We start from the raw sequence: 25068 nt of genomic DNA, 5'->3' as shown, positions 1-25068 counted from the left end.
ACTAATTTTATGTATATTAGATTCGAACAGTTTTTATTGATGATACAAAAATGCAACCATGCAAACAGTTGAAAAGTACATAGCAAAACAAGAACGTTGACAAGGACTGTAAAAAAACTATAGGAATATCATCAAATTTTGAACCACACATCCACCTCAATAATTCCCATCCCCTTGAACAAAAAAAACCCTCAAAAAACCCTCCAATCCCCTCTTAATTTTATGTATGTTAACCTGTAACCCATTCTGAGCTCGTTGGAGAAGATGGGATATAAAACTAATTGAATTCATGAATCAAATAAATAAATAAATGAGGGTCTCATTTTATGCAATGGATCTCTTTGCTAATAACAGACTAATATTCACTCTGCAGCTCCTCAATATCTCTCCCTATACTCTGCCCTGGGAACTCTGTTCATCAGGTAAATCTCTTATCTGTACCCTTCTCTTCTACTGCCAGCTCCCAACTCCGTCCCATCTACTTTGCTGTGCCATATGCCTGGAACAAACTGCCTGGCTCAGTAAGTCAGGCGCCATCTCTGGCGGTATTCAAATCCATGCTGAAAGCCCAATTTTTTTGAAGATCAGTTTGTCCTAACCCAGGGGTGGGCAACTCCAGTCCTCGAGGGCCGGAATCCAGTCGGGTTTTCAGAATTTTCCCAATGAATATGCACTGAAAGCAGTGCAGGCAAATAGATCTCATGCATATCCATTGGGGAAATCCTGAAAAGCCGACTGCATTCCGGCCCTCGAGGACCGGAGTTGCCCACTCCTGTCCTAACCCAACTCAACCCACTTATAAAGCACCCATATCTGTTTGGCATTCCCCCTTATAGTCCCCCTACCCTATCCAACACATCATTCCCTTTGCAATTCCCTACCTGAGTAGCGTGTATAAAATCGATTCACCCTTTTTGTCTGTCATAATTAGATTGTAAGCTCTATCGAGCAGAGACTGTTTCTTGCGTGTTTAATGTACAGCGCTGCTTGCGTCTGGTAGCGCTATAGAAATAATAAGTAGTAGTAGTAGTAGACTAATGCAGCAGCACATGTTAGCAAATCTAGGCCTTTATGCATGTACGAGTATGTAATTACAGGGGCAGACAGAGGACAAGATCAGCACTTTTTATAAAATACACATAGAGGGACATAATCAAAAGAAACATCTAAGTCCGTTTTGGGCCTAAGTCGCAAGTCGCCCACAGTCGGACTTGGGAAAGGTCCATTTTCGAAAAATACGTCCAACATTTTTTTTTTTTTCCGAAAATCGTGGCCGACTTGTCTCACTGATCGTCCAAGTGCCGATTTAGTCTGGTTTTTAGACATTTTTCTTTTTCGATTATGAGCCCCATAGTATATGCCCTGATTCCTCATATGCTCATATGCGGTTTCTTCTGCCTTGGAGTAGGTATAACTTTGCCCAGGTTAGTTTTCAGTATGTTTTAAAATCATACTCTCTTAATTAATTTATTAATTATACTGACTTGAACATAATTAATTAATTATGTTCAAGTCAGTATAACCCATAACCAATTTTCAATCACGTTGCAAGCAAACTCATACCAGTGCCTATGGGATTTCAGACACCCTCCCCCCCCCCCCCCCCCCCGAGTAGCATAACTCACTGGGGTTCAATTCCTCATTCTTCCCAATTTGGCAAAAGCTTGTTTCTATTATTATGAATATTTTATTTATTTATTTATTTATTCAATTTTCTATACCGTTCTCCCAGGAGAGCTCAGAACGGTTTACATGAGTTTATTCAGGTACTCAAGCATTTTTCCCTGTCTGTTCATTTGATTTTCTTTATTTCATAATTTATAAATTTATATAAGTTTAAGGAGCTGATAAATAAATAACTTAGGGCTCCTTTTACAAAGCGTTTTAGTGCATGCACCGGATTAGCGCACGCTATAGTGCACGCTAGCTGAAAATCTAACGCCTGCTCAAAAGGAGGCGGTAGCGGCTAGTGCATGCGGCAATTTAGCACGTGCTATTCCGCTCGTTAAGGCCCTAGCGCGGCTTTGTAAAAGGAGCCCTTAGCTTTTCAGCATTTCAGCAGAGTTCTCCCCTCTACCAACGGGTTTCGCTTTAACTTTATCAAGGTCTGAGAAGCTGAATGAGATATTGTGACATTCAGCTTCCCCCGACCTTGATAAAGTTAAACCGAAACGTGTTAGTAGAGGGGAGAACTATGCTGAAAAGCTAAGTTATTTATTTATCTGCTCCTCAACTTATATAAATTATGAAATAAAGAAAATCAAATATTCATAATAATAAAAACAAGCTTTTGCCATATTGGGAAGAATGAGGGCTTGAACCCCAGCGAGTTATGCTACTCGGTTGGTGGTCTGAAATTCCATAGGCACTAGTACGAGTTTGCCTGCAACGTGATTGAAAATTGGGTATGGGTTTTATAAACATAGGCACAAGGGGACTGATGCTATAAACAGCGCCTAAATCAGCGAGCGCCTAGAAAAATGGCACCAAACGCGTTTCAACCACACCTAGGTGTTGTTTACAGAATGGTGGTTGGGCGCCTGAAATGTAGGTGAGGGTTTTAAAGGCATAGATTTCAGGCGCCTAAGTTTTTGGTGAATCATGTTTAGCGACGCCTTAGCCCCCCCTCCCCCGAAATGCCCACTTGGGTGTTAGGTGCTGCTAAGCCCATGCAATAGACGCCTATCTTTTATAGAATCAAATAGGCACCTATAACCTAATTAAATTTTTTTCCCCAATTATTGATGCTATTAATGGTATTTTGCCAATTAGGTTAGGCACCTAATTTTAGGTACCCTTTATAGAATCAGCCCCAAGCTGCCTCAGTAAAAACAGGTGCGACAGATATATACCTATGTGCTGACTCTTTGTGATTGTGATTTAGTTTGTAAATCTGCAGCTCAGAGTGCATGGTCCAATTTCTTAAAAACAGTCTGTATTTCCTGATAAACAGTGCTCCTTAGATTTTGCTGAGATAAGACAGTCTGCGGGTTATCCACTTTGTCTGCAAACCTATATCTATTGGAGATCAAATCAACTGCAGAGGTGGTTATACTATTGTAGAGAATTTGTCCCCATAGGAACTCAATTTCCCTGTCCCCACAAAGTTTGTCACTCTCCCTGTCCCTGCCCCATTCCTATAAGCTCTGCCTTAATCGCATAAGCCTCGAACACTTATGATTTTAAAGTGTTTGAGGCTTCTGCAGATGAGGACAGAGCTTAGGCATTGGTGGAATGAGGCATTATTACATTACATTACATTAGGGATTTCTATTCCGCCCTTACCTTGCGGTTCAAGGCGGCTTACAAAAGATTTATAAACTGGGTTACAATGGAGGAACCGATGATAAATTAGGGTGGTAAATAGATAATTTCGGGCAAGGATAAATACAGTTTACAGGAAGTGTGTAAATGGAGGTTACATTAGTAGCATAGTTGTTATTGCTGGTGTAGTGAGGGTAGATTTTTGTCTATTTTGGCGTTGTTAATAGTAGGTGAAGTTAGGGCTGATTTAGGAATTTCTTAAAAAGTATTGTTTTTATTTCTTTTCTGAATGTCTTATAGTCTGATGTGGTCATCAGCAGGTTAGACATCACAATCTGAGCTCTAGAATGTTGCTTCTTATGATTTTAAAGTGTTTGTGCAGATGAGGATGGAGCTTAGGCATTGGTGGAATGAGGCATTATGACATCACAACCTGAGCTCTAGAATGTTGCTTCTTATGATTTTAAAGTGTTTGAAGCTTCTGCAGATGAGGACGGAGCTTAGGCATTGGTGGAATGAGGCATTATGACATCACAGCCTGAGCTCTAGAATGTTGCTACTTAAGATTTCAGTGTTTGAGGCTTCTGCAGATGAGGACAGAGCTTACAGGAATGGGGCAAGGACAAGAAAAGAACTTGTGGGGACGGGACAGGAAAATTAGTTCCCGCAGGGGATGGAGAAAAATGTGTCCCCATATCATTCTCTAGCCTTCAGCCTGAAAGCGATGAGGCAGCAACGTACCAAGACATGTTAGGAATCTGCCAATGAATTGTAAGAGTCAGAGTCTCTCATCACTGTGCAGGAACTAGGCATTTACAACCATGTGGCACTTCACAGGATGCTAGCCTGGCAATGGACAGCTATCGATGGCTCAGACGAGGCAGCCTGATCTCTCTGGTCAAAGGTTACGTCCAGCACATCGCCATCAAAGGGGTAGAAAAGAATTTGCAGAAGCAGAGCCTTTCCGAGCCAGAACTGGAACAAATACTGCACAAATTCCAAAGAGTGAAGCAGCAGGTACAAATGGATCAAGTGCCATCCTTAGGGTCGGGCAGCCAGGAAATGTTCATTACATGTCATTTCCTGTGCTGTTTATGGGAATGTTTCTTTAAACTGCTTGTTTGGTCATTCGTTTGACACACTCTTTTCCTGATAGCGTGCACTTGCACAACAGTTCGCACACGTGTGATGATTGGTGCTGTATTTGGAAAAAAAGTTTGCATTCTTTCGGAAAGACTGTGCCCTTTTCCCAAATAGGCGCACTTTTTTGAAACCATGTGCACTATTATGGGCAAACAAAAACCACTTGAAATTTTGTTGGGTTTTTTTTTTTGCTCATTTATGGGTCTTAACAACATGCAGCAACATAGAATATGATGTATTAAAATAGCCCAATGTTGTTTATGACGTTGTCTATGTAATATACACCATCAATCCACAATGGCATATAATAAACTTCAAAGTGCCTAATTTCTAAGTTATCTTTTTTTCAGATAATACATTTCTAAGTGCCTCTATGGTCTTCAGTTCCAGCCAACCACCAGCCAAATTATTTGACGGCTTGGTTCTCTTTCTGGCTTTTATTCATCATCAGACCTTAGTTTTTTTTTATAGTGCTTGTTCTCTATATTCTATGTTTTGTGCAAATCGATAAACTTTTCTTATACAACTTTAAAACTTTTGTACTTAGCTTTAGCTATTTCTTCATTCTTTTTTTAAACCTCGGGAAGGACCTTAAGGTTCAACCAATTTCGCCCGAAGGCTTTTTCAAGAATGGGTCCCCCCTTTTTGTTTTGCTCCACAGCATCCCGACGTGTGTTCTTTACATAGCCTTCGGGTGAAATTGGTTGAACCTTAAGGTCCTTCCTGAGGTTTAAAAAAAGAATGAAGAAATAGCTAAAGCTAAGTACAAAAGTTTTAAAGTTGTATAAGAAAAGTTTATCGATTTGCACAAAACATAGAATATAGAGCACAAGCACTATAAAAAAAACTAAGGTCCCATGATGAATAAAAGCCAGAAAGAGAAACAAGCCTTCAAATAATTTGGCTGGTGGTTGGCTGGAACTGAAGACCATAGAGGTACTTAGAAAGGTATTATCTGAAAAAAAGATCAATTAGAAATTAGGCACTTTGGAGTTTATTATATGCAACATAGAATATGGCATTTGACATTTCCCACGACATTGCAAACAGCAGCCATCCTTGAGCAAACAAAATACTATCTAAGATCATTCATAAGACTGCTGTCTCTCACCCAGAGAAATGACAGTATCAGCAAATAAACAAGTTAAGTCTCACAGTGAACATTTTCATCTTTGTTTTCCATTCCTTTCTTGATAATTCCTAATATTCTATTTGCTTTCTTAGCTGCCACTGCACATGGAACTGAGGCTTTCAATGTATCCTCAACGATGACGCCTAGATCTTTTCCCTGGAGAGTAACTCCTAACATAGAACCCAGCATCACGTAGCTATAGTTTGAGTTTCTCTTTCCAAAATGCATCACTCTGCACTTGCTCACTTTAAACATCATCTGGTGTTTTGATGCCCAGTCTTACAAGGTCCTCTTGCGATTTAACAACTTTGTGTCAATGCCCTGCTCTATGTATGCTCCTGAAATGCTAAATATTGAAAGCGTAACCAGCAGGGTTGAAAAATTAAAAATTCTGAGAAGATAACAGGTATTTTGGTTTCTTGCTTCACCCTGTTGAACCAGGACAGGTTGACCAAGTCTTATGTATAGCAAGAGGCGAGGTCCTGGACTTCAAAGACCTGCCATAGGCAACGACATCTCCTACTTCCTCTAAGTGATCTTCCCTCAGCTCACGCCTAGACATACATGTGTCATGGGTGCCAATAATTGGTAGTTATGTATGAGGTTGGAGCATGGATAGGCCATGGGCATGTTTTCAAGAATACCAGCAGTTGTGTGTATCATGTGACACATATAGGCATGCCCATTTTCACCTGCTATTGACATAGCATAAATGGTCACACCTTACATGTGTTCATGTCAACTTACACTAATATTCTATAAAGGAATTTTGGCCTAGCACTCTGAATTGGCACACCAAAATGGAGGAATTGCTTCCAATATAGGCCTCCTTTTATTTATTTATATATTTAATATATATTTTTTTTTTACTGAACAATTGCAAATGATCATGTAACAATCAATTGAAGTATACATTATGTTCAGTGCAGTGTCCCAGTCTTCAACAGTTTAGTTAATGAACATCTTGAACTATTCATTCTCATCACTGGTAGAAATGTAATAAGGAATATGGTTTTCAGGTTTACAATGTCCAATCTCAGAAAAAACTCCTTTAGTATTAACTTCCAAGTGGTCGTTGGTCTCTGTCTCAATTCCATTCCATCTCCTTGTTTGTTTATCCCCTTTAGACATTTCAGCGCTGGAAGAAGGAGAGGTTGCAGGACTCACAGAACAGGCTCAAGCTGGCAGTATCACTTGAAGACAAACTGAGACAAATAGAGGGCCAGTCTGGGATATTTCTCATAAAACCCCTGCTGTCATGGCCTGAAAGGTATCAAGCTACTTCTTCATAAGAGCATTGGGGGTTAGAGCCCAAGAAGGGGATCTTGGTGTCATTGTAGACAATATGATTAAACCTTCCGCCCAATATGTGGTGGAGGTCAAAAAAGCAAACAAGATGCTGGGAATTATTTTAAAAAGGGATGGTTAACAAGACTAAGAATGTTATAATGCCCTTGTATCGCTCCATGGTGCGACCTCACCTGGAGTATTGCGTTCAATTCTAGTCTCCTTATCTCAAGAAAGATATAGCGGCGCTAGAAAAGGATCAAAGAAGAGCGACCAAGATGATAAAGGGGATGGAGTTCCTCTTGTGTATGAGAAAGGACTAAAAAGGTTAGGGCTCTTCAGCTTGGAAAAGAGACAGCTGAGGGGAGATATGATTGAAGTCTACATAATCCTGAGTGGAGTAGAACAGGTACAAATGGATCAGTTTTTCATGCCGTCAAAAATTATAAAGACTAGGGGGACACTCGATGAAGTTACAGGGAAATACTTTTAAAACGAATAGGAGGAAATATTTTCTCACTCAGAACAGTTAAGCACTAGAGCGCGCCAGAGGTTGTGGTAAAAGCGGATAGCATAGCTGGTTTTAAGAAATGTTTGGACAAATTCCTGGAGGAAAAGTCCATAGTCTGTTATTAAGACATGGGGGAAGCATCTGCTTGCCCCATATCGGTAGCATGGAATGTTGCTACTTTTTGGGTTTTGGCCAGGTACTAGTGACCTGGATTGGCCACCGTGAGAATGGACTACTGGGCTTGATGGACCATTGGTCTGACCAAGTAAGGCTATTCATATGTTCTTATGAGACAAATAGAGGGCAGTCTGGGATATTTCTCATAAAACCCCTGCTGTCATGGCCTGAAAGGTATCAAGCTATTTCTTCCTACTATCAATAGTCAGGAACAGCAGTTGCACTGTAGAGGCAAGAGTAGTACATTATCCAGACTTGGCATTCACTTTAGATCCTCTTAGTTTTCGACACTCAGGGGTAATGTGTTGTGAATTCAGAGCGTGTCCGTTCTTCTCACATTCGTACTTACCAGCAGGATTAGAGATTATTTGATGATATGTGAGCAGTTTGGCAGGGCTACTGACAAAATTAAAAGCAGGGTGGCTTGATGGTGCTGCTGTTCATGAGACCTGGATTTCTTTCCCAGATAAGAACATAAGAACATAAGCAGTGCCTCTGCCGGGTCAGACCAGAGGTCCATCCCGCCCAGCAGTCCGCCCCCGCGGCGGCCCAACAGGTCATGACCTGCCTTAATCACCAGAAGGGGCCCCCTTGCCCCCTAGGTTTCTCATCGAAGTCCTATCTTCCCATCAATGCCCTAACCCTCCGGCCTTGCACCTGCACGACCTGGTGAGCTGTATATACTTATGCAACACCCCAGCACCTCCCTCAGTACCCCACAATCCCCTTTTCCCTCAGGAATCTGTCCAATCCCTGTTTGAATCCCTGTACTGTACTCTGCCGGATCACTTCCTCCGGGAGCGCATTCCATTTGTCCACGACCCTTTGGGTGAAGAAAAACTTCCTTGCATTTGATTTGAACCTATCTCCCTTCAGTTTCTCTGAGTGCCCCCTCGTACCTGTCGTCCCTTTTAGTCTGAAGAACCTGTCCCTGTCCACCCTCTCTATGCCCCTAAGTATTTTGAAGGTCTCTATCATATCCCCCCTGAGCCTCCTCTTTTCCAGAGAGAAGAGCCCCCAAGACTTTTGCTTGGATGGCTACAAATACTGCGGGATATAGCATTCACAGCTGCAAAGAGAAAGAGTTGCAGCCATCATGCACAATGACTTCTAGGAGTGGAATTCAGAGCCTGCATAATGGATTCCAAATTTAATTTTCTGATAGAAAATAGGCGACAGCCTCCTCGGTGCAGTGAAATCTACCAGTGTCGTCACCATGTAGCAAGATTGGGTTTAGTTCTGCAATGCTTGTGGGCACAAAATTGGTGAGGGGGGGATCAGAGACTTTCAGAAACTGTGGCAAGAGATGAGGTCCCGGACTTCAAAGACCTGCCATAGTCAACGACATCTCCTACTTCCTCTAAGTGATCCTCCCTCAGCTCACACCAGCCCATTAAAGAGGCAGAGAATTACGGGCCTTTGGTGTTTGGGAGACCTTTTGGTCGTTTATGTATTTGCTGGTGGGGGACCCCCGGGGGGATTATTGTTTTGGGAGTGGGGTTGAGGGGTGAGGGTTGGTATGTGCTCTTTGTACTGTTTCTGAACATTGAATGTTGTTGGATGTTGATTACTTTGTTCTTCTTCTGTTTCTTGCTTTTGTTTTTTCTCACGTTCATAATAAAACTGTTTTGAACATAAAGGGGCAGAGCACTTCTGACCCAAGGTGCTTAATGGGAAAAAACAGGCCTGCCATTAGGGGCTTTGTAGACAGGTGTTACTACTGAGATGTCACAAATATAGTACATTTGTAAATTTGGTTTATCTAGAAAAAAACAACAACAAAAAAAAGCCAAACCCCCCTCCCCCCCCCCCCCCACCTCTTAGCAGTCCAGTGTGTTTAATGGACTAGTGGCTGGGGATGCCTAAGTGCAGGCATGATTACAATTGGAACAGGGCCACTGTTGCATACACAGGACTCCAGACAGGAACTATGATTGGGCCCAGTCAGTGCCAAGCACCATAACGCTCTACCTCACATAGCTCTGCCAATGGGGGCCTCTTGTGGTGCCAAGGCTCCAGCCAACTGACCCACTTACCAATACCCTCCTTCTTCATCTAATGAACAAAACTGGCAGTGCTTGATGATTTGCAAATATTCAGCAAAGGGCATCCGGTAAACTCGGGGTGTTTAGTGTCAGGATATGGACTGAGCAGAAGTCTAATCACTGGTATGATTTAAGGTTAATCAGCTTCTGTCATTGCAAGTGAGTATCAGGTCCCTGTATGATGAGTCTTTTCTGCTTTATGTTCAGATGTCCGCAATTACATTCTGAAAGAATCAATGCTCGTCTGAAAGGTTCTCCAGTGACCCATACAGTGTCAACCCATCCACATTCCACACAGGTATAAAACACAAACACCCAGATTTGTACAGGTCAATGGAGTGGCCTAACTAGGGTTAGTGCCCAATTTGTATGCTCTCTCATTTTCAGTTTTCTATTGTTCATAGGAGACTTTAAAGGTTTTTCCCCAGTTGCTTTTCTCTTGACTAGGGTAGAAAGAGACTTAAAATGTTTGATAACTTTTCAGCGAATTAGGCTCCAAAACTGTAGAAAAAAGTATCTAGTCATATTGTTCAATCATATTCTTACTCATTTTTTTTTTTTTTAAGTTTGCAAACTATGGGGTCCTTTTACTAAGGCATGCTAACCGATTCAGCGCTAAATAGATTAGCGTGCCTTAGTAAAAGAGGGGATATGTTACTCAAGAATATCTTTTATGATGTATTATTATGTTGGTGGGGGTTTTTTATTTTAATTTTCTGTTTTTATCTTTTTCATGACATCTTTCATTAAACCATATTAACTCTCTTGCTATATTTATTCCTCCCCTAAATCTTCATTTAATGTACTTCCTGCAGTACCGCTGAGTTGTACCAAACTACCTCTTTAACTGCATGGTACAACAATCTCTACCTCAAAGAATCCCAGAGGTCTTAATGTATCTCTAGTGCATCCTTGTACTGTATGTCTAAGCTTCCTTGCACTGTACGTAACTGTTCTCCATAATCTATACCGTAAGTCTCCTTGAACCTTTGTAGGCATAGCACGATGCATATATCCCAGATTAGATTATTTTTTTAAAAAATTTTTATACCGTCTAAAAACTTAGGCAATTTACATAACAACATACACAATATGTAACAATTGATGACTGGAATAGATCAATTGAAAACGTGTTAAATAAGGTTGTGCCACTTAGGGAAATGAGAATTAAAAGGAAAAAAACACTATTCGCCATGGTTTAATGAAGAATTAGTAGAACTTAAATGTAGTTGCAATGGGTCCGGATTTTAGTTCCGGAAGATCTGGTAACTCTCCCTGTAAAATCTTATAAAGGAAACAGGCAGACTTCCACAGGGGCCAATGAAACTTAACATAATGTCCTGTAATACTCTCATTTTTATTTCATGAGTAATTCAAATGTACTACAGTATTATGCATTGTCTGCAATCTTTTAATAGTTGTTTAGAAATTCCAATATAACCGAGTTTACAATAATCTAATTTGAACAGCAAAAGAGATTAAAATTTATAAGCCTAAATTGGTCCAGCTGAAAATATTTCTTGATTAAGGAATGTAGGTTATCAACAAAGGCTACCATTAATATGGATTATTTTACCACTAACCCATGCTATTGTAGCACATGTCTCATATTATGCAATGAGATCTAGTTACTAATAACTTGGGCAATAGTAAAATAACCCTTCTTAATGATAGCCCACATTGATAACTTCCTTAGCATTTTTCTTAGCTCATGGCTACTGATTCTGGAGGGACAATGATAGACCTGGCAGTGCTCCAAGGGATATTCAAACAAAGTGAAATTTTCGTATAGCAATCCTCCAATCTGTACCTTTATCTCAGGGTTCCTCTGGGAAATCTGTCTGTGGCCTGTTTAGACCTTTGCTTCAAACTGACTTCATACAACAGAAACAGTTTGATTTTTCATTCAGAAGTATTAGAATCAGCTCAAATACTGTAACTGGGCACAGGTTGACTCTATTTATCTTGTATAGGATAATTTCTTAACAGGACACCTATAAAAATTTTCAACACATTCCTATATGAAGAAAACATAGGCAACTGTGTGCTTTTACAAAATAGGATCTTAGAACTATTCCCTCTTGCACAAACTTACACCTTTTCCAAGGCAGGTATAAATATTAGGGTTCCATGTTAATTGCAGTTAGTGTAACATTTTATTAATCCTGATTTTAAAAAACACAATTAATCATGGCTAATAAAATTAATTGCACTGCAGCATCTCACCTTCATGCTCAGCTGATCTGGCATCACCCCCCCCCCCCCCACCAGCCTGGAGCCCAGGAGAAAAATCTCCAGCATTCTCTAGCATAACAGTAGTGAATCTCCAGCTTTGGGATGGACTACCTTTGGTCTCTCTACTGATGTCACTTGCTGTTTCTGCATGGGAGACCGAGCCAGCCTTAAGCATAAGTAATGGAGCAGCCACACAGGAACATGGGCTCTTAGGAGCCCTGCCTGGCATGTCTCCCTGTCTCTGAATCCCCCCCACCACACACACACCTTAAAACATGTATTTCTCTGTAGAGGGCAGTGAAAGCAATTTGTCTAGACCAGGGGTAGGCAGTTCTGGTCCTTGAGAGCCACAGGCAGGTCAGGTTTTCAGGATATGCACAATAAATATGTATGAGATAGATTTGCATCTCAAGGAGGCAGTGCATGCAAATCCATCTCATTTATATTCATTGTGGATATCCTGAAAACCTGACCTGCCTGTGGATCAAGCGGACTGGAATTGTTTACCCCTGGTCTGGACCATCTGCCACTGACCTTGAAGCCTTTCCGTCTTTTTGCTTCTCCTTATTTTTTTCTATGGACTTTTTGGGGTCAATTTTCTTTGGTTTTGTGTAGATCAGTGAAAGACTTGTTTCGATGGTCTTTTAAATGGTATTTTTTAGGCATCTGAACATGTAAAACTTACAAGAGTGTGAAAAGTTTAGCAAATCTCTGCATCTGTATCTGTTATGAAGATGAGATTTTTTTTGAACTCTCTTAATGACAGGAAGTCTCAAACCTTTGGGCTGGTAGCAGTATGTATGTCAGCGGTACTTCTTTCTTGATAAATACCTTGACCAATGGAGAGCATCACAGAGAATGGAACAGTGAATCAGCAGATGCAAGAGACACATCTGCAGAAATTAATCAGAAAGAGACTCCACAGCCTATGGTTATAACCCCACAGCTTCTGGTAATGGATGTCAACAGATACCTGATTAAAGAATGTCGGGTGAGGTAAGGTACACATTTAAATTTTTAGGTCCTGCCTTGCAGCATTTAATAAATTCCGCTTAGTCCCACTGTACTTACACTAGTGTTAGGAGGGGTTTTTTTTTTGCGGGAAAGGGCTAACATTACTTTAAGATTAGAAAATGGCTTTTATAGCCTGGAAAGGCTGTCAAGCTCTCTTAGACTTGAGTCATAAGAACATAAGAAGTTGCCTCCGCTGAGTCAGACCAGAGGTCCATCCTGCCCAGCGGTCCGCTCTCGCGGCGGCCCATCAGGCCTAATTGCCTGAACAGTGTCCCTGACTAATTTTGTAACTGCCTCTAATCCTATCCCTATTACCTACCTCTACTCCTATCTGTACCCCTCAATCCCTTTGTCCTCCAGGTACCTGTCTAGACCCTCTTTGAAGCCCTGTAGCGTGCTCCTGCTTATCACATCCTCCGGTAGCACGTTCCATATATCCACCACCCTCTGAGTGAAAAAGAACTTCCTGGCGTTTGTTCTAAACCTTTCCCCTTTCAATTTCTCTGAGTGCCCCCTTGTACTTGTGGTTCCCCGTAATTTGAAAAATCTGTCCCTGTCAGACACTAATTCTATGATCTTGTGTGCCCATTTTCACGCTTATGACTCAATTCTATAAATTTCTGTAATAGCACACTCCATACACTTCACAAGGGTACTCAGTCAATAAAGACTATCTCAAAGAGTAGACAAGACTTAGCTATCACCTCAATGCCCTTATGTATTATGTAAATTCTTTCACGATCCTCAGCGGCACCACTTGGAGCTCAAAACAATCTCATTGCTCCAAGCTTTACGTGTCAATTCGTCATTGGATCACTATTCCTAAATGTTTTTTTGCGATTTTCTTAACTTTTGTGTATTAGTGTATTAATAAAATTATTTAAGACTTAAACGTTAAATTAGAAGCATATTACTTAGCTTTAGTCATGTGGTCTCTGGCAGGGGATTATAACACCAACATGTTTTGCTATAGAGCTTTATCAAGGATAACTCCTCACTATTATACCGCCAAAGCAGTATAGTGAAAGCAGTTAGCTTAGCAGGGTTTTAAAGAGGTTTGGATAGTTTCCTAAAAGAAGTCCATAAGCCAATAGATAATTTCGCAAATAATAGCAAACCAGAATTCATATCTACAGCCAAATGCACTAATTTCAAAATTCCTATCATCAACGAATTAAAATCCCTATTTCAGAAAATCAATTTAAAAGGTTCACGATCGGAAATCATTCCTCCATTTTATCTCAAAAAGTTCTTCTCCTGCTTTGGTCCGGTCATTCATTCCTTCGTTCAAAAAAGCCTACTTACTGCTTCTGTCCCCCGTCATGGAAAACGGCCACTATAACCCCAATACTGAAAGATCATAAAATTAGTCCAGATGAAATCTCCAATTATCGTCCCATCGCCAACATACCTTTCCTCGCCAAATTAACTGAAAGACTGGTTTTTGACCAGCTCTCAGATTTCATTGAATCCACAAACGCCCTCCACCCAAACCAGACCGGTTTTCGGAAATTTCATAACACTGAGTATTCAGTGATAGGGTTGATAAATAACATTCATTACTACCAGGACCACCATAAATCAGTAGTTCTATTCTCACTGGATCTATCTGCGGCCTTTGACACAATCGATCATGATTTATTACTCAAATGATTGGAATCTTTGGGTATCGAGGACCAAGTTCTAAATTGGTTTGTTTCATTTCTTTCTAACCGCTCTTCTATAGTTAGATTCAATGACGAAATATCAAAATCCTATTCTCTAACCTATGGTATCCCCCAAGGTTCTATCTTGTCCCCTCTTCTCTTTAACATCTTCCTCTCCCCACTTTTAAGTATAGCTCAATCAATAGGCTTTACACCTTTTGCATATGCGGACGACATCCAGCTCCTTCATCCTCTAGACCCAGAAAATAAAGAAGACATTAGAGCTATCAATAAGAAACTTAATATTATAAAAAATTGGCTTAATTCCAATAAATTAGCACTAAACAACAAAAAAACAAAATCGATGCTTTTCACATGGAAAAAGGACACAATTCTTAGCACTCCTTTTTCCCTTAATACCATTAACTTAGAACTGGTACCTTCTTTAAAAATCTTAGGTGTCATCATCGACGATAAACTCACATATCATGACCATATTAGCAATGTAGTTAAATCATGTTTTTTTAAATTACGCCTGATACGCTCATTAACTAAATTCCTTGAGCCTAAATCCATAAACATTTTAATTCATTCTCTGGTAATATCCAAAATTGACTATTGTAATTCTCTTCTACTTAACATTTCACAAAAAGAAAAAAGAAGGCTCCAATTAATACAAAATATGGCCGTTAAACTGATCCACAATGCTAAAAAATATGATCACGTTATGCCCTTATTGATTAATTCCCATTGGCTCCCAATCAGCCATCGCATCACTTTTAAAATATTATTCTTAGTTTTTAAATCTCTGAGATTTAATGAGCCTCAATTTATCACTAGGATGCTAATACTGTATAACTCCTCTTGGTTTCTCCGTTCGACTTCTCATAACCTTCTTTCCATTCCATCTCTGAAAATCATAGGCATCAGAAGACACGACATGTTCTCGATTATGGCTTCTCAACTGTGGAATTTTTTACCACAGTATATCAGAGAAGAAAAAGACTTATCATCATTTAAAAAAATTTTTAAAACTCACCTTTTTAAAGACGCATTCAATCTTTTACCTTCCATCCAATAATATGACGTCTCAAGTTTTAAATCAAATTCGCCCTACCTTTTGTTCTTCCCATCACTGTTTTTCTTCTTCTCTATCTCAGAATTGTAACTTTTCCCCCCTTTTCCTCACGACTCATGTAAGTTTTACCCAATAACTTTGAAGTTATTTTGTTCGTCAGCACTCCCTGTTTGTTTGTTTTGATTTATTAAATTGTACATCGCTTAGTAAATTAAATAAGCGATCCATCAAATACCAATAAAAACTTGAAACTTGAAAACATTATTACGATGGCTTGGGGAAGTCAACTGCTCATTCCTAGGATAAGCAGAATAAAATCTGTTTTTCTTCTTGGGATCTTGCCAAGTACTTGTGACCTGGGTTGACCACTGTTGGAATCAGAATACTGGGCTTGATGGACCTTTGTTCTGTCCCAGTATGGCAACTCTTAAGTTCTTAATTGGAGTTAATCTGGTGCTAGTTGGCATTGTTTTGCAGTTATGCACTTAATTGCACTTAAATCAGTATTCTACATACAACCTTAGCATACAACTGCTGGGGGAGTGTGGATGCAGGAGGAGCATGGGTGAGTGCTAAGATTACAGAATATCATCCGTCACAAGCCTAACTGACAGTGGTTAGGTGCAAATAAACATATTAGACTTTTAAGATCTCTTTGAAAGCCCAATTTTTCACTTCTGCTTTTGGACAACCGACAGGGGTTTGATTAGTTGGCTGAAGGTGTAGAATTTGTAAATACATAATTTTTGAGAATTTTGAGTATTTTAATTGGGTTTTTTTTTTAAAGTTTTTGATTTAATTTTCTATTGGAATTTTAGATGTATCTCTGAATCAATGAAATTCTTTCCTTTTAATTATCTGGAGTTCCTTTCTTCTCTTACTGTTAGTACTGTACACCACGTTGACTTGCCTGTGTTAAATGAAGCAGTATAGGACATTTATAAATAAACCATAAATCAGTCATTGAATTAGTGTAAATGTTAGGTAACTGCTGACCTACGCCAGTATTCTATAACGGCAAGAATGTGCGCAATTGCCGTGATAGAATTTGCACTTAGGGCATACACTTAACTTTAGATGAACTTTACAGAATTACCTCCATAGTGTCTCTTAACAACTTGGGTCTCTTGTACAAAAGGAAGCCTATCAAAGAGCTATTTCAATAGCAACTGCTCCTGGCATAATTCCTCACCCCCTCACGACGCATAGATTCTGCACATGCTGTGCAGAATTCAGTGCAGACACGGGCAGTAGAGGAGGAAGTGAACCAGATCACTTCCTCCTCCTGTGCTGGCTTAGACCCAATTGTTTGTGACTCATGATTTTTCAACAACCTGGGAAGCAGAATTTGAGACCTTAAGATCTGCATCACAGCATCTTCTTCATGTCCCATCCCTAAAAATCATTAGTACCCGTAGGGCTTCTTCTTTTGCAACGATAGCCCCAACAATATAGAATTTGTTACCATCATATTTAAGGTCTGAACAGAATTTAGATAAATTCAAGGGGGGCCTCAAAAGCTTCTTATTTAAAGATGCATATGACTGTTAATTGATCTATGCGACTTTCCTAGTGCATTTTACACACTTAAATTGATTTCTCCCTTTCCCCATGTTATTATCCTTAATTGTTCTCTCTTTCTTTCAAATTGTATTTCTCCCCACTATCCTATTGTCTCATGTAAGTAAAGTTATGTCATTAATAGTTTGTTAACTGGACCCCTTTTTAAATTTTTTACTGATTAGCGTTCTATCAAATTTTTTATAAACTTGAAACTTGAGACCTGGGTTTGGCCAGGTACTAGTGACCTGAATTGGCCACCGTGAGAACGGGCTACTGGGCTTGATGGACCATTGATCTGACCCAGTAAGGCTATTCTTATGTTCTTAGATGAATGCACATATTAATGAGCCTGGTAACACTGAAATCTGTAGAAACAAATAGCACAGGGAAAGCGGTGACTGCCTTCACAATCACATACAGCTGTCTCCTTAGAGCTCAGAGTGAAGTGAGAAATCTGCTGCAGATGATATAATATTTAGTACTACTGTGCACTCAACATATTTCTGTTCCTCAGTGTTTGCTTCCATGTTTTGCAGTGCGATTACACAATCTAGAAGCAGCTCTCCTTACTCCAAACTTCAGCCTTCTGGTTCAGCAGCTTTGCGAAATTTCCTTCCTGTCACACGAACATCCGGGTTCAACCTAAGCTGCTCAGGTCATTAAAGCAACAGCTTGGCAGCACCTTCGATGACAGAAATTAAATGAACAGATTGTTGTGATCAGATGTAACTTGGCAAAATATGTTATTCTATGAGCTTTGGCTGGATGAACACTGAAGCCCCCTTGGGGAGGAGTAGTGTAAGGAGGGTGTTGCCTGTAACATGGAAATATTTTGGAGGTCAGTATTCAGCTGGTAATGGTTAGTGTTTTTTTTAAACACTGGCTGCCACTGGCTAAATTAGATCCAGATCTTCAGTGTTGACCGCTCTCTGGGTATCGGCAGTGACAATCTTGGTCTGGGGAAGCTATCAGGAGTTGTCTGGGTGACATTGTTTGATGTCCTAAATTAACCAGATAAGCTGTCTGGGTATCGCTGCTGAATAGCGATGATGCCCGGGTAACTCCTGCCTCTGCCCTCGGGTTGCTCCAGCTCTAACCTGGTAGTGTCACGATGGTCAGGTAGCATATTTGGTGGCACTACCCAGTTAATTTCTATCAAGATCCATTCAGAACCCAGTTAATGAATACTAGTTAGGGGGTGGGTCATTAGTGTGGGCAGACTAGATGGGCCATGGCCCTTTTCTGCCGTCAGTTTCTATGTTTCTAAGGGCTCCTTTTACTAAGGTGCGCTAGCGTTTTTAGCGCACGCACCGGAAAAACTACTGCCTGCTCAAGAGGAGGCGGTAGCGGCTAGCGCGCGTGGCATTTTAGTGCACGCTATTCCGCGCGTTAAGGCCCTAACGCACCTTCGTAAAAGGAGCCCTAAATATTGCCACATTAGGATTTAGGGATTAGTTCTACAAGGAGCTTCAGTGTGTAAAACAGCATGTTATGAAGCAAAGTCAACTCATAAAATTGCCGGAGCATCCATGTGCATGTTTATTAAAATTCTTTATATACTGCCAGTTAGGATCAAAGCGGTTAACAAAACAATCCAGTTAAAATAATGAAAAGAAATCCATTAAAAATAGGAACGGAAAGAAAGAAGAAAAAAATCACTCACAAATCTATATAGAATAACATAACTCATGCATACTTTATAATATATCTATACAATCTATATATATTCCGGGAGAGCCGCTTTGCTCATGTTACCCCTCTCCTAAAGTCACTTCATTGGCTTCCCATCTGTTTCCGAATACAATTTAAACTCCTCTAACTGACCTACAAATGCATTCACTCAGTTGCCCCTCACTATCTCTCTTCACTTATCTCCCCCTATGATCCCCGCCCCCTCTCCCCCCTGCATGAGCTCTGCTCAGCTGGTAAGTCCCTCCTATCTGTGCCCTTCTCTTCAACTGCCAACTCCATACTCCGCCCCTTCTGCCTTGCTGCACCGTATGCTTGGAACAAGCTGCCCAAATCCCTACGGTGGTCTCCGTCTCTAGCAGTGTTCAAGGCCCAGTTAAAAGCCCACCTCTGAGAGTGCTTTCAACTCCTAACTCCTCTCACCTTGGGTTCTGCATCCCCAATCCTATATGTCATGGCTGTCTGTTCAAGTTAGATTGTAAGCTCTTCCGAGCAGGGACCATCTAGAAATGTCAAAATGTACAGTGCTGTGTACACCTTTCACCATTATAACCATTATACCATTGTAACCACCCAGTACCTGCTCACTTTGTATTATCCTGTATCCCTCTGTTAAAACTGTACTCCCTCTAGACACGACTTCACTGTAAACTGCTTCGAACTTAGGGTATAGCGGTATATAAGAAATAAAATTATTATTATTATTATATAAGTAGTAGTAGTAGCAGTAGTATATATATATATATAGGTATATATATATATAAATCTATATAATGATTTAGAATTTATTAAAGACTCTTAACTCCAATGGCAAACTATTCCATAAAACTGGGGCCAAATAAAAACACACACACAATTTCTAGACACAAGATGAGCCTTTGATCTTGGCATTCCTGGGGGCAGAGAATAGGCACCTATGTTCACATTTTATAAAATATAGGCTTCTCTTCCAACATGCAGAACTGAATCAGACACATGTGTGCGCTGCCATCCAACAGTGCCAGGATCTTGCTGTGCACCCTCTAGGGGGGAATTTCTTCAAAAAGGTGGTAAATAAGACCTAATAAATCAGTGTCTCACAAACTTTTTCAAGCCCCGGCGCACTAAACTCAGGGCCGCGTCTGGAGGGCCCCTGGGCATATGCAGATGTCGATGCGATGTGTGGAGGCCCTCCAGATGGTGTCCTGAACTTGCTAACCCTGAAATTACTACGCCAGCAGGGGGGGGCGTGGAGAGAAGGAGCGGCGCTGGTTCCTACAGGACATGCCTCTTGTGGTACACCTGGAATCTTGCCGTGGCACACAGTTTGCAATACACTTAATGAAAGAAATAAAATCCTGTATGGTTATGGGCACACAGAGTTCTTTCCATAAGCACCAGTCTCCACAGTTTTATGTTGCACTGCCATCCAGATGCCATAGCGGTGCTCTCTCAGTATTTCCACTGGAGTCTTCTCCTTTCCTGACACCGTTTTTATTATTTCTCATTAGGTTTATTATTTTCTTAGGGGCCCTTTGACTAGACTGCAATAAGTGCTAACGCGCACGTAATGTGGGAAAAAAAAGGCTTTCTGCAAAATGTGTTAGCGTTTTTAGCGCACGCATTTTAGCGCACGCTAAACTCACGCTACGCGGCTAGAACTAACGCCAGATGGACGTATCCAACAGTCAAGAACAATCATCTCTACCAGCTCTATGAATTCTGGGAGACAGAGGAGAGGTTTCTAAAAATGAAGAAAAGAATATTACATTACATTAGTGATTTCTATTCCGCCATTACCTTGCGGTTCAAGGCGGATTACATAAGAATTGTCGTGAAGTTAGGTAAAATAAAACACTCCTTCACTCCACACTCTTATCACCAAAAGTACATAAGGGCTGCTGCCAAAGCTCTGTTATTCGTAGAAGAGAGCGGAACGGTCGAGATATGGAGATATGATCGGGTAGTAAATCTACTCTCGAGTTAAGTACTATTATTATAACGATACTAGGCGATCATTATAACAATTACAGTAAAAAATAGAGATTAAAAGAAGAAAAGACAAAAAAAGAATTTGATATATTAATAATAAAAGAGTTTAAAGGACCGATGATAGCTCACATGAAAGTTATACACCGGGATGTGTTCTAGTGGCAGTACAACTGTGAGCGCTTGAGATCCATTATAAATCTCTTTTATTTAACCCTATGTAAGAATTGTGGCTTTGGCAGCAGCCCTTATGTACTTTTGGTGAAGTTAGGTAATACATGTTGGGTAATTTGAACATTTTAGATTTGATAGGAGTAGATAGTGTGGTAGGTGGAGCTTGGGAAAGAGCTGGTCGTGTTAAATAGGTTTTATGTATTTTTTGAAGAGTAGAGTTTTAGTTTCTTTTTTGAAGGTTTTGTAGTCTGTGGTCGAAGACAGCAGATTGGTGATTTGTCTGTCTAGCTTTGCTGCTCTGGTGGCCATTAGGTTGTCATATAGTTTTCTTCATTTGACATTTTTGGTTGGCAGGTGTGTGAATAGTGAGTGGGTTCTCCTGTGTCTGGTTGAGGTGGATTGAGTTAGTTGGTTGTTCCAGTAGGTTGGGCTGTCTCTGTTTATAGCTTTGAATAGTAGGCAATAGAATTTGAAGTGTTCTCTCAGTGTGAGTCGTGGTATACCTCTGTGATGTGGTCGTATTTTTTCAGGGAATAGATAAGTATTAGGGCTGTATTTTGTATTGTTTGTAGTTGCTTTATCATGGTCGCTGGGCAAGGGAAGTATAGTATGTTGCAGTAGTCTATTAGTCCAAGGATAAGAGATTTTACCAAAAGTTGGAATTGTTTCCTCTCGAAGACTTTTCGAATTTGTCTTAGGTTTCTCATAGTTGCGAATGATGTTTTTATTCAGTGCAGAAGCTGTATGCAGTCCAGCAGGTCGGCAATTGTATTTTATCTTTAATTACTCTCCTGTTCCAAATCTGAACTCCCTGCGAGTTGCAAGCAAGTTATTTCCCTGCCTAGGTCCTCCTCTTTTGGATGCTGCCTCCATTTCCTCAAGCAAAAATCCTGTCGTGAAAGAACATAATCATGGTGTCATGTCAAAAGAAGTCTGAAAACATTCCAGAACCATCATCTGCGTGGTGCAAACAAACTCTGGTGCCAGGCCCTTCTCAGACCATGGTGGTATTCCTGTTGTTTCACAGTAGAGAATGACACGGTGAAAAAATTGGTCCCCGTCACCGCCCCGTCCCCATCTCACCATCCCCGTCACCGCCCCGTCCCCGTCTCACCATCCCCGTCACCGCCCCGTCCCCGTCTCACCATCCTCTTCACCGCCCCGTCACCGCCACTGCCACCCCATTCACCGCCCCGTCACCGCCACTGCAATCCCATTCACTTTTCTTTATTTACGTATAAAGGAAACATTCTTTAAAACTTTAAAACTTTAAAACTTAGTTAAATATTAGTTAATAACTATACAAAAACAAAACACGCAGAGAAAAAATTAATTAATATAAATTCTCAAAACTGACACATTTTGATCACTAAATTTAAAATAGTTATTTTTCATACAGTTTTTCAATCACTAATCTTCCACCACCCCTGGGGCTAGCAATGCAAAAACAAACACGACATGTACTTTAAATGCTTACAATGTTAGCCTATATGGTAATTAGACGCGGCCGCTGTACCTAATCGCGGCAAAGATCTCCCTGCCGTGATTAGCATAGTGACCGCGGCTACGGCTGCAAGTCTCCCCTCCCCCCAGCGATCACGGCAGGAGGGCACCCAACCCCAATTCACAGACCATTTAGCACAAAGGTTCAAGTGCAGTTCCTGTCCAAATATCCTCTTCCTTTCCTAAACTTGCATAAGATTCTCTGCTTTCAAATGATACTCAGCACTGTACCTCTCTACACGGGTGTCTCTCACACTGTCTTGTCTGTCTGTCCAAGCTAGATTGTAAGCTCTTCGGAGCAGGGACCGTCTATTAAATGTCAAAATGTGCAGCGCGCCTTTCAGAGTTATATAAGTGATAAATAGTAATAATAATAATAAAGCTTTATTTATATCCCGTCATACCTTTTCAGTCAGTAGTAGAAATCTTGTAAAATGTAGGGGAGCTGCAGGCAAGGGGCCTGAAGGTTCATCTAGGGCGCCTCCTTCACTGTTTTCGGGCCGCTGGCGCTGCAGCGAGCGTGCAGCAGGGGTCGCTGTCGCCTCGCTTGCTGTGCTCTCAATAAAGTTTCTGCTTGTTGCGGCGTGGGAGGGGTCGTCGCGCTCACTCTGCCCCGCGGTAGGGGGGGTGGGCGAGACGGAAAGATGGCGGCCGACTGTGACAGCTTGGAGCGGCTTCCTCCGCCCTTCCCCGAGGCCGAGGAGGAGCCGGGGGGAAGAGGGGACAGCGACGCGGAGGGAGCGGATATCTTCACCGGCTGCGTGAGTCCCCGGAGCTCGGGCGGAGGGTTGGAGGCCCCGGGGCCAGGCTGAGCGCGGTAACTTGGTCTCGGGGCAGGGGTGGGCTCGCGGGAGCAGGGTAAACATTGGCTGCCCCCCCCCCCCCGTTTCTGAATAACCTTCTGCCGCCGCCTCCCTGTCCTTGCCTTGGCTAACTGTTCGCGCGTCCCTGGAGCCCGGGCAACATCCTCCAGGGCCGCTCTGAGGAGACGCTGGAACCCTAGCCCGGCTCCTGCTCTTCTAGCATGTTGGCATTTACGATTTATCGGGAGCCACTGAACGGTCTTCGTTTGGGGAAAGATGTTGCAAAACTGTCGCATGCAGGAAAAGAAACTAGCGTTACTTCCGTGTTTCCCCCCCGAAAATAAGACCGGGTCTTATATTAATTTTGGCTCCAAAAAAATGCATTAGGGCTTATTTTCGGGGGATGTCTTTTTTATTTTTATTTTTTTTTCATGTACAATAATCATCTCTCCCTTCCTCTCCTCCCCTCCCATTCTTCCTCTTTCCTTTCTCCCTCCCCCCCCCCCACCAAGTGCAACATCTTTCCTCCCTCTCACCCATCCCCCTGTGCCGCAGAATAGAGAATGACACGGTGACAAAATTCATCATCGTCCCCGTCCCTGCGGATAACCACGGGAAATAATCCCATGTCATATTTTAGTGTCTATTTTAACCTCTGTCCTTCTACACCAGCATTCTTCAAAGCAAAGCTTGCGGGTCAGTGGTTGTGGCCATTCATACTCTGATTCTTATGTGAGCCAAGGATAATGAAGCCATTGTGACATCACTGATGTGATTGGCTCTTAGGCACTGGTGGAATAAGGCATTATGACATCACAATATCTGCTCTGGATACCAGAGACTGTCATTCTGTAGTGTCTGTTTCAACCTCAGTCCTTCTACACCAGCATTCTTCAAAGCAAAGCTTGCGGTTCAGTGGTTGTGGCCATTCATACTCTGATTCTTCTCTCTCTCCTTAAAGAATGACATGAAGATGGTTTCCTGCGGGGATGGTGATGAATTTTGTCACCGTGTCATTCTCTACCGCAGAACCCCACTGACCCTCCCACTGTGAGACTGACATACCATATCTATGAGGCATCTAAAAACGGTGGCGGCGGCAGCGCTCTGAACAGACTGCTTTGTAGCCTTCCCCGCAGGGGCCTTCCCTCCGCTGCGTCGCTGATCTTAACTAGGGCTTATTTTTGGGGTAAGGCTTATATTAGGAGCATCTTTAAAAATCATTGCTAGGGCTTATTTTCGGGATCGATCTTATATTTGGGGAAATACAGTAATATCGATGCCCAAAGGGGGCAATTTTTGTTTTTCAGTTTAATGTATGTTTAGTTTTCACAGTAGTCCTTTAAACGGCAAAGAAACGCCTTGTTTTTAATACAGTACTGAACATCACAATATGGGTTTGCTGTAAAACAATTAGACTTCCTTAAGACTGACAAGTATCTGAGTGTAGAAGGGAAAATCGGTAATTACATACCTGATGTTATGTGTCTGAAGTGGGTTTAAAATGATAGAGGCGAGTTTGTTTAGACTTCTGAAGTGTGATGCCGATGTGTACATTTATGCTGTTCTAAAAGAACAGCTTTAAAAACTTTTCAAAACTAGAGATCTGCAAATAAATTGTATACATGGTTATTTTCTGCTATTTCACATTTTGCATGGATTAGATTTTGAGAACTATGTTGCTCAAGACAGTACAGAGCCAGTTTTGTGCTGATGCAACAAATGAAGTGTATTTAATCCAATAAAAACATTTTTTTTAGAACTTGTATGTTTGACCTCTGTTTGGTACTGGAATCGTTGCAAGAGTTGTGTTGAGTAGTTGAGTTGCCAACTCTG

The 25068-nt window shown here is 41.3% G+C and overlaps 2 protein-coding genes across 4 annotated transcripts in view; both read left to right on the top strand.

The window, feature by feature from the left end:
* The window catches only part of LOC117347950, an 80323-nt gene extending 61917 nt beyond the window's left edge, over nucleotides 1-18406 (top strand). For 2 of the 3 annotated variants that reach the window (XM_033919467.1, XM_033919469.1), the window contains 5 exons: nucleotides 4102-4281; nucleotides 6667-6809; nucleotides 9767-9857; nucleotides 12561-12790; nucleotides 17632-18406. In XM_033919467.1, the coding sequence (XP_033775358.1) occupies nucleotides 4102-4281; nucleotides 6667-6809; nucleotides 9767-9857; nucleotides 12561-12790; nucleotides 17632-17758 (771 nt within the window). In that variant the 3' untranslated portion in view covers nucleotides 17759-18406. The remainder of the gene's footprint in view (nucleotides 1-4101; nucleotides 4282-6666; nucleotides 6810-9766; nucleotides 9858-12560; nucleotides 12791-17631) is intronic. The other variant, XM_033919468.1, reaches the window with a different exon arrangement.
* Nucleotides 18407-23006: 4600 nt separating this feature from the next.
* SNX1 (sorting nexin 1) overlaps nucleotides 23007-25068 on the top strand; it is a 76980-nt gene continuing 74918 nt past the window's right edge. Inside the window, exon 1 of the mRNA XM_033919470.1 lies at nucleotides 23007-23190. Within this exon, the coding sequence (XP_033775361.1) occupies nucleotides 23074-23190 (117 nt within the window). The 5' untranslated portion in view covers nucleotides 23007-23073. The remainder of the gene's footprint in view (nucleotides 23191-25068) is intronic.

Source organism: Geotrypetes seraphini, chromosome 14, assembly GCF_902459505.1.
Source record: "Geotrypetes seraphini chromosome 14, aGeoSer1.1, whole genome shotgun sequence".
Classification (NCBI taxonomy): Eukaryota; Metazoa; Chordata; class Amphibia; order Gymnophiona; family Dermophiidae; genus Geotrypetes; species Geotrypetes seraphini.
The sequence above is the reverse complement of the archived record's forward strand: the minus strand, read 5'-3'. Positions and strand labels throughout refer to the sequence as shown.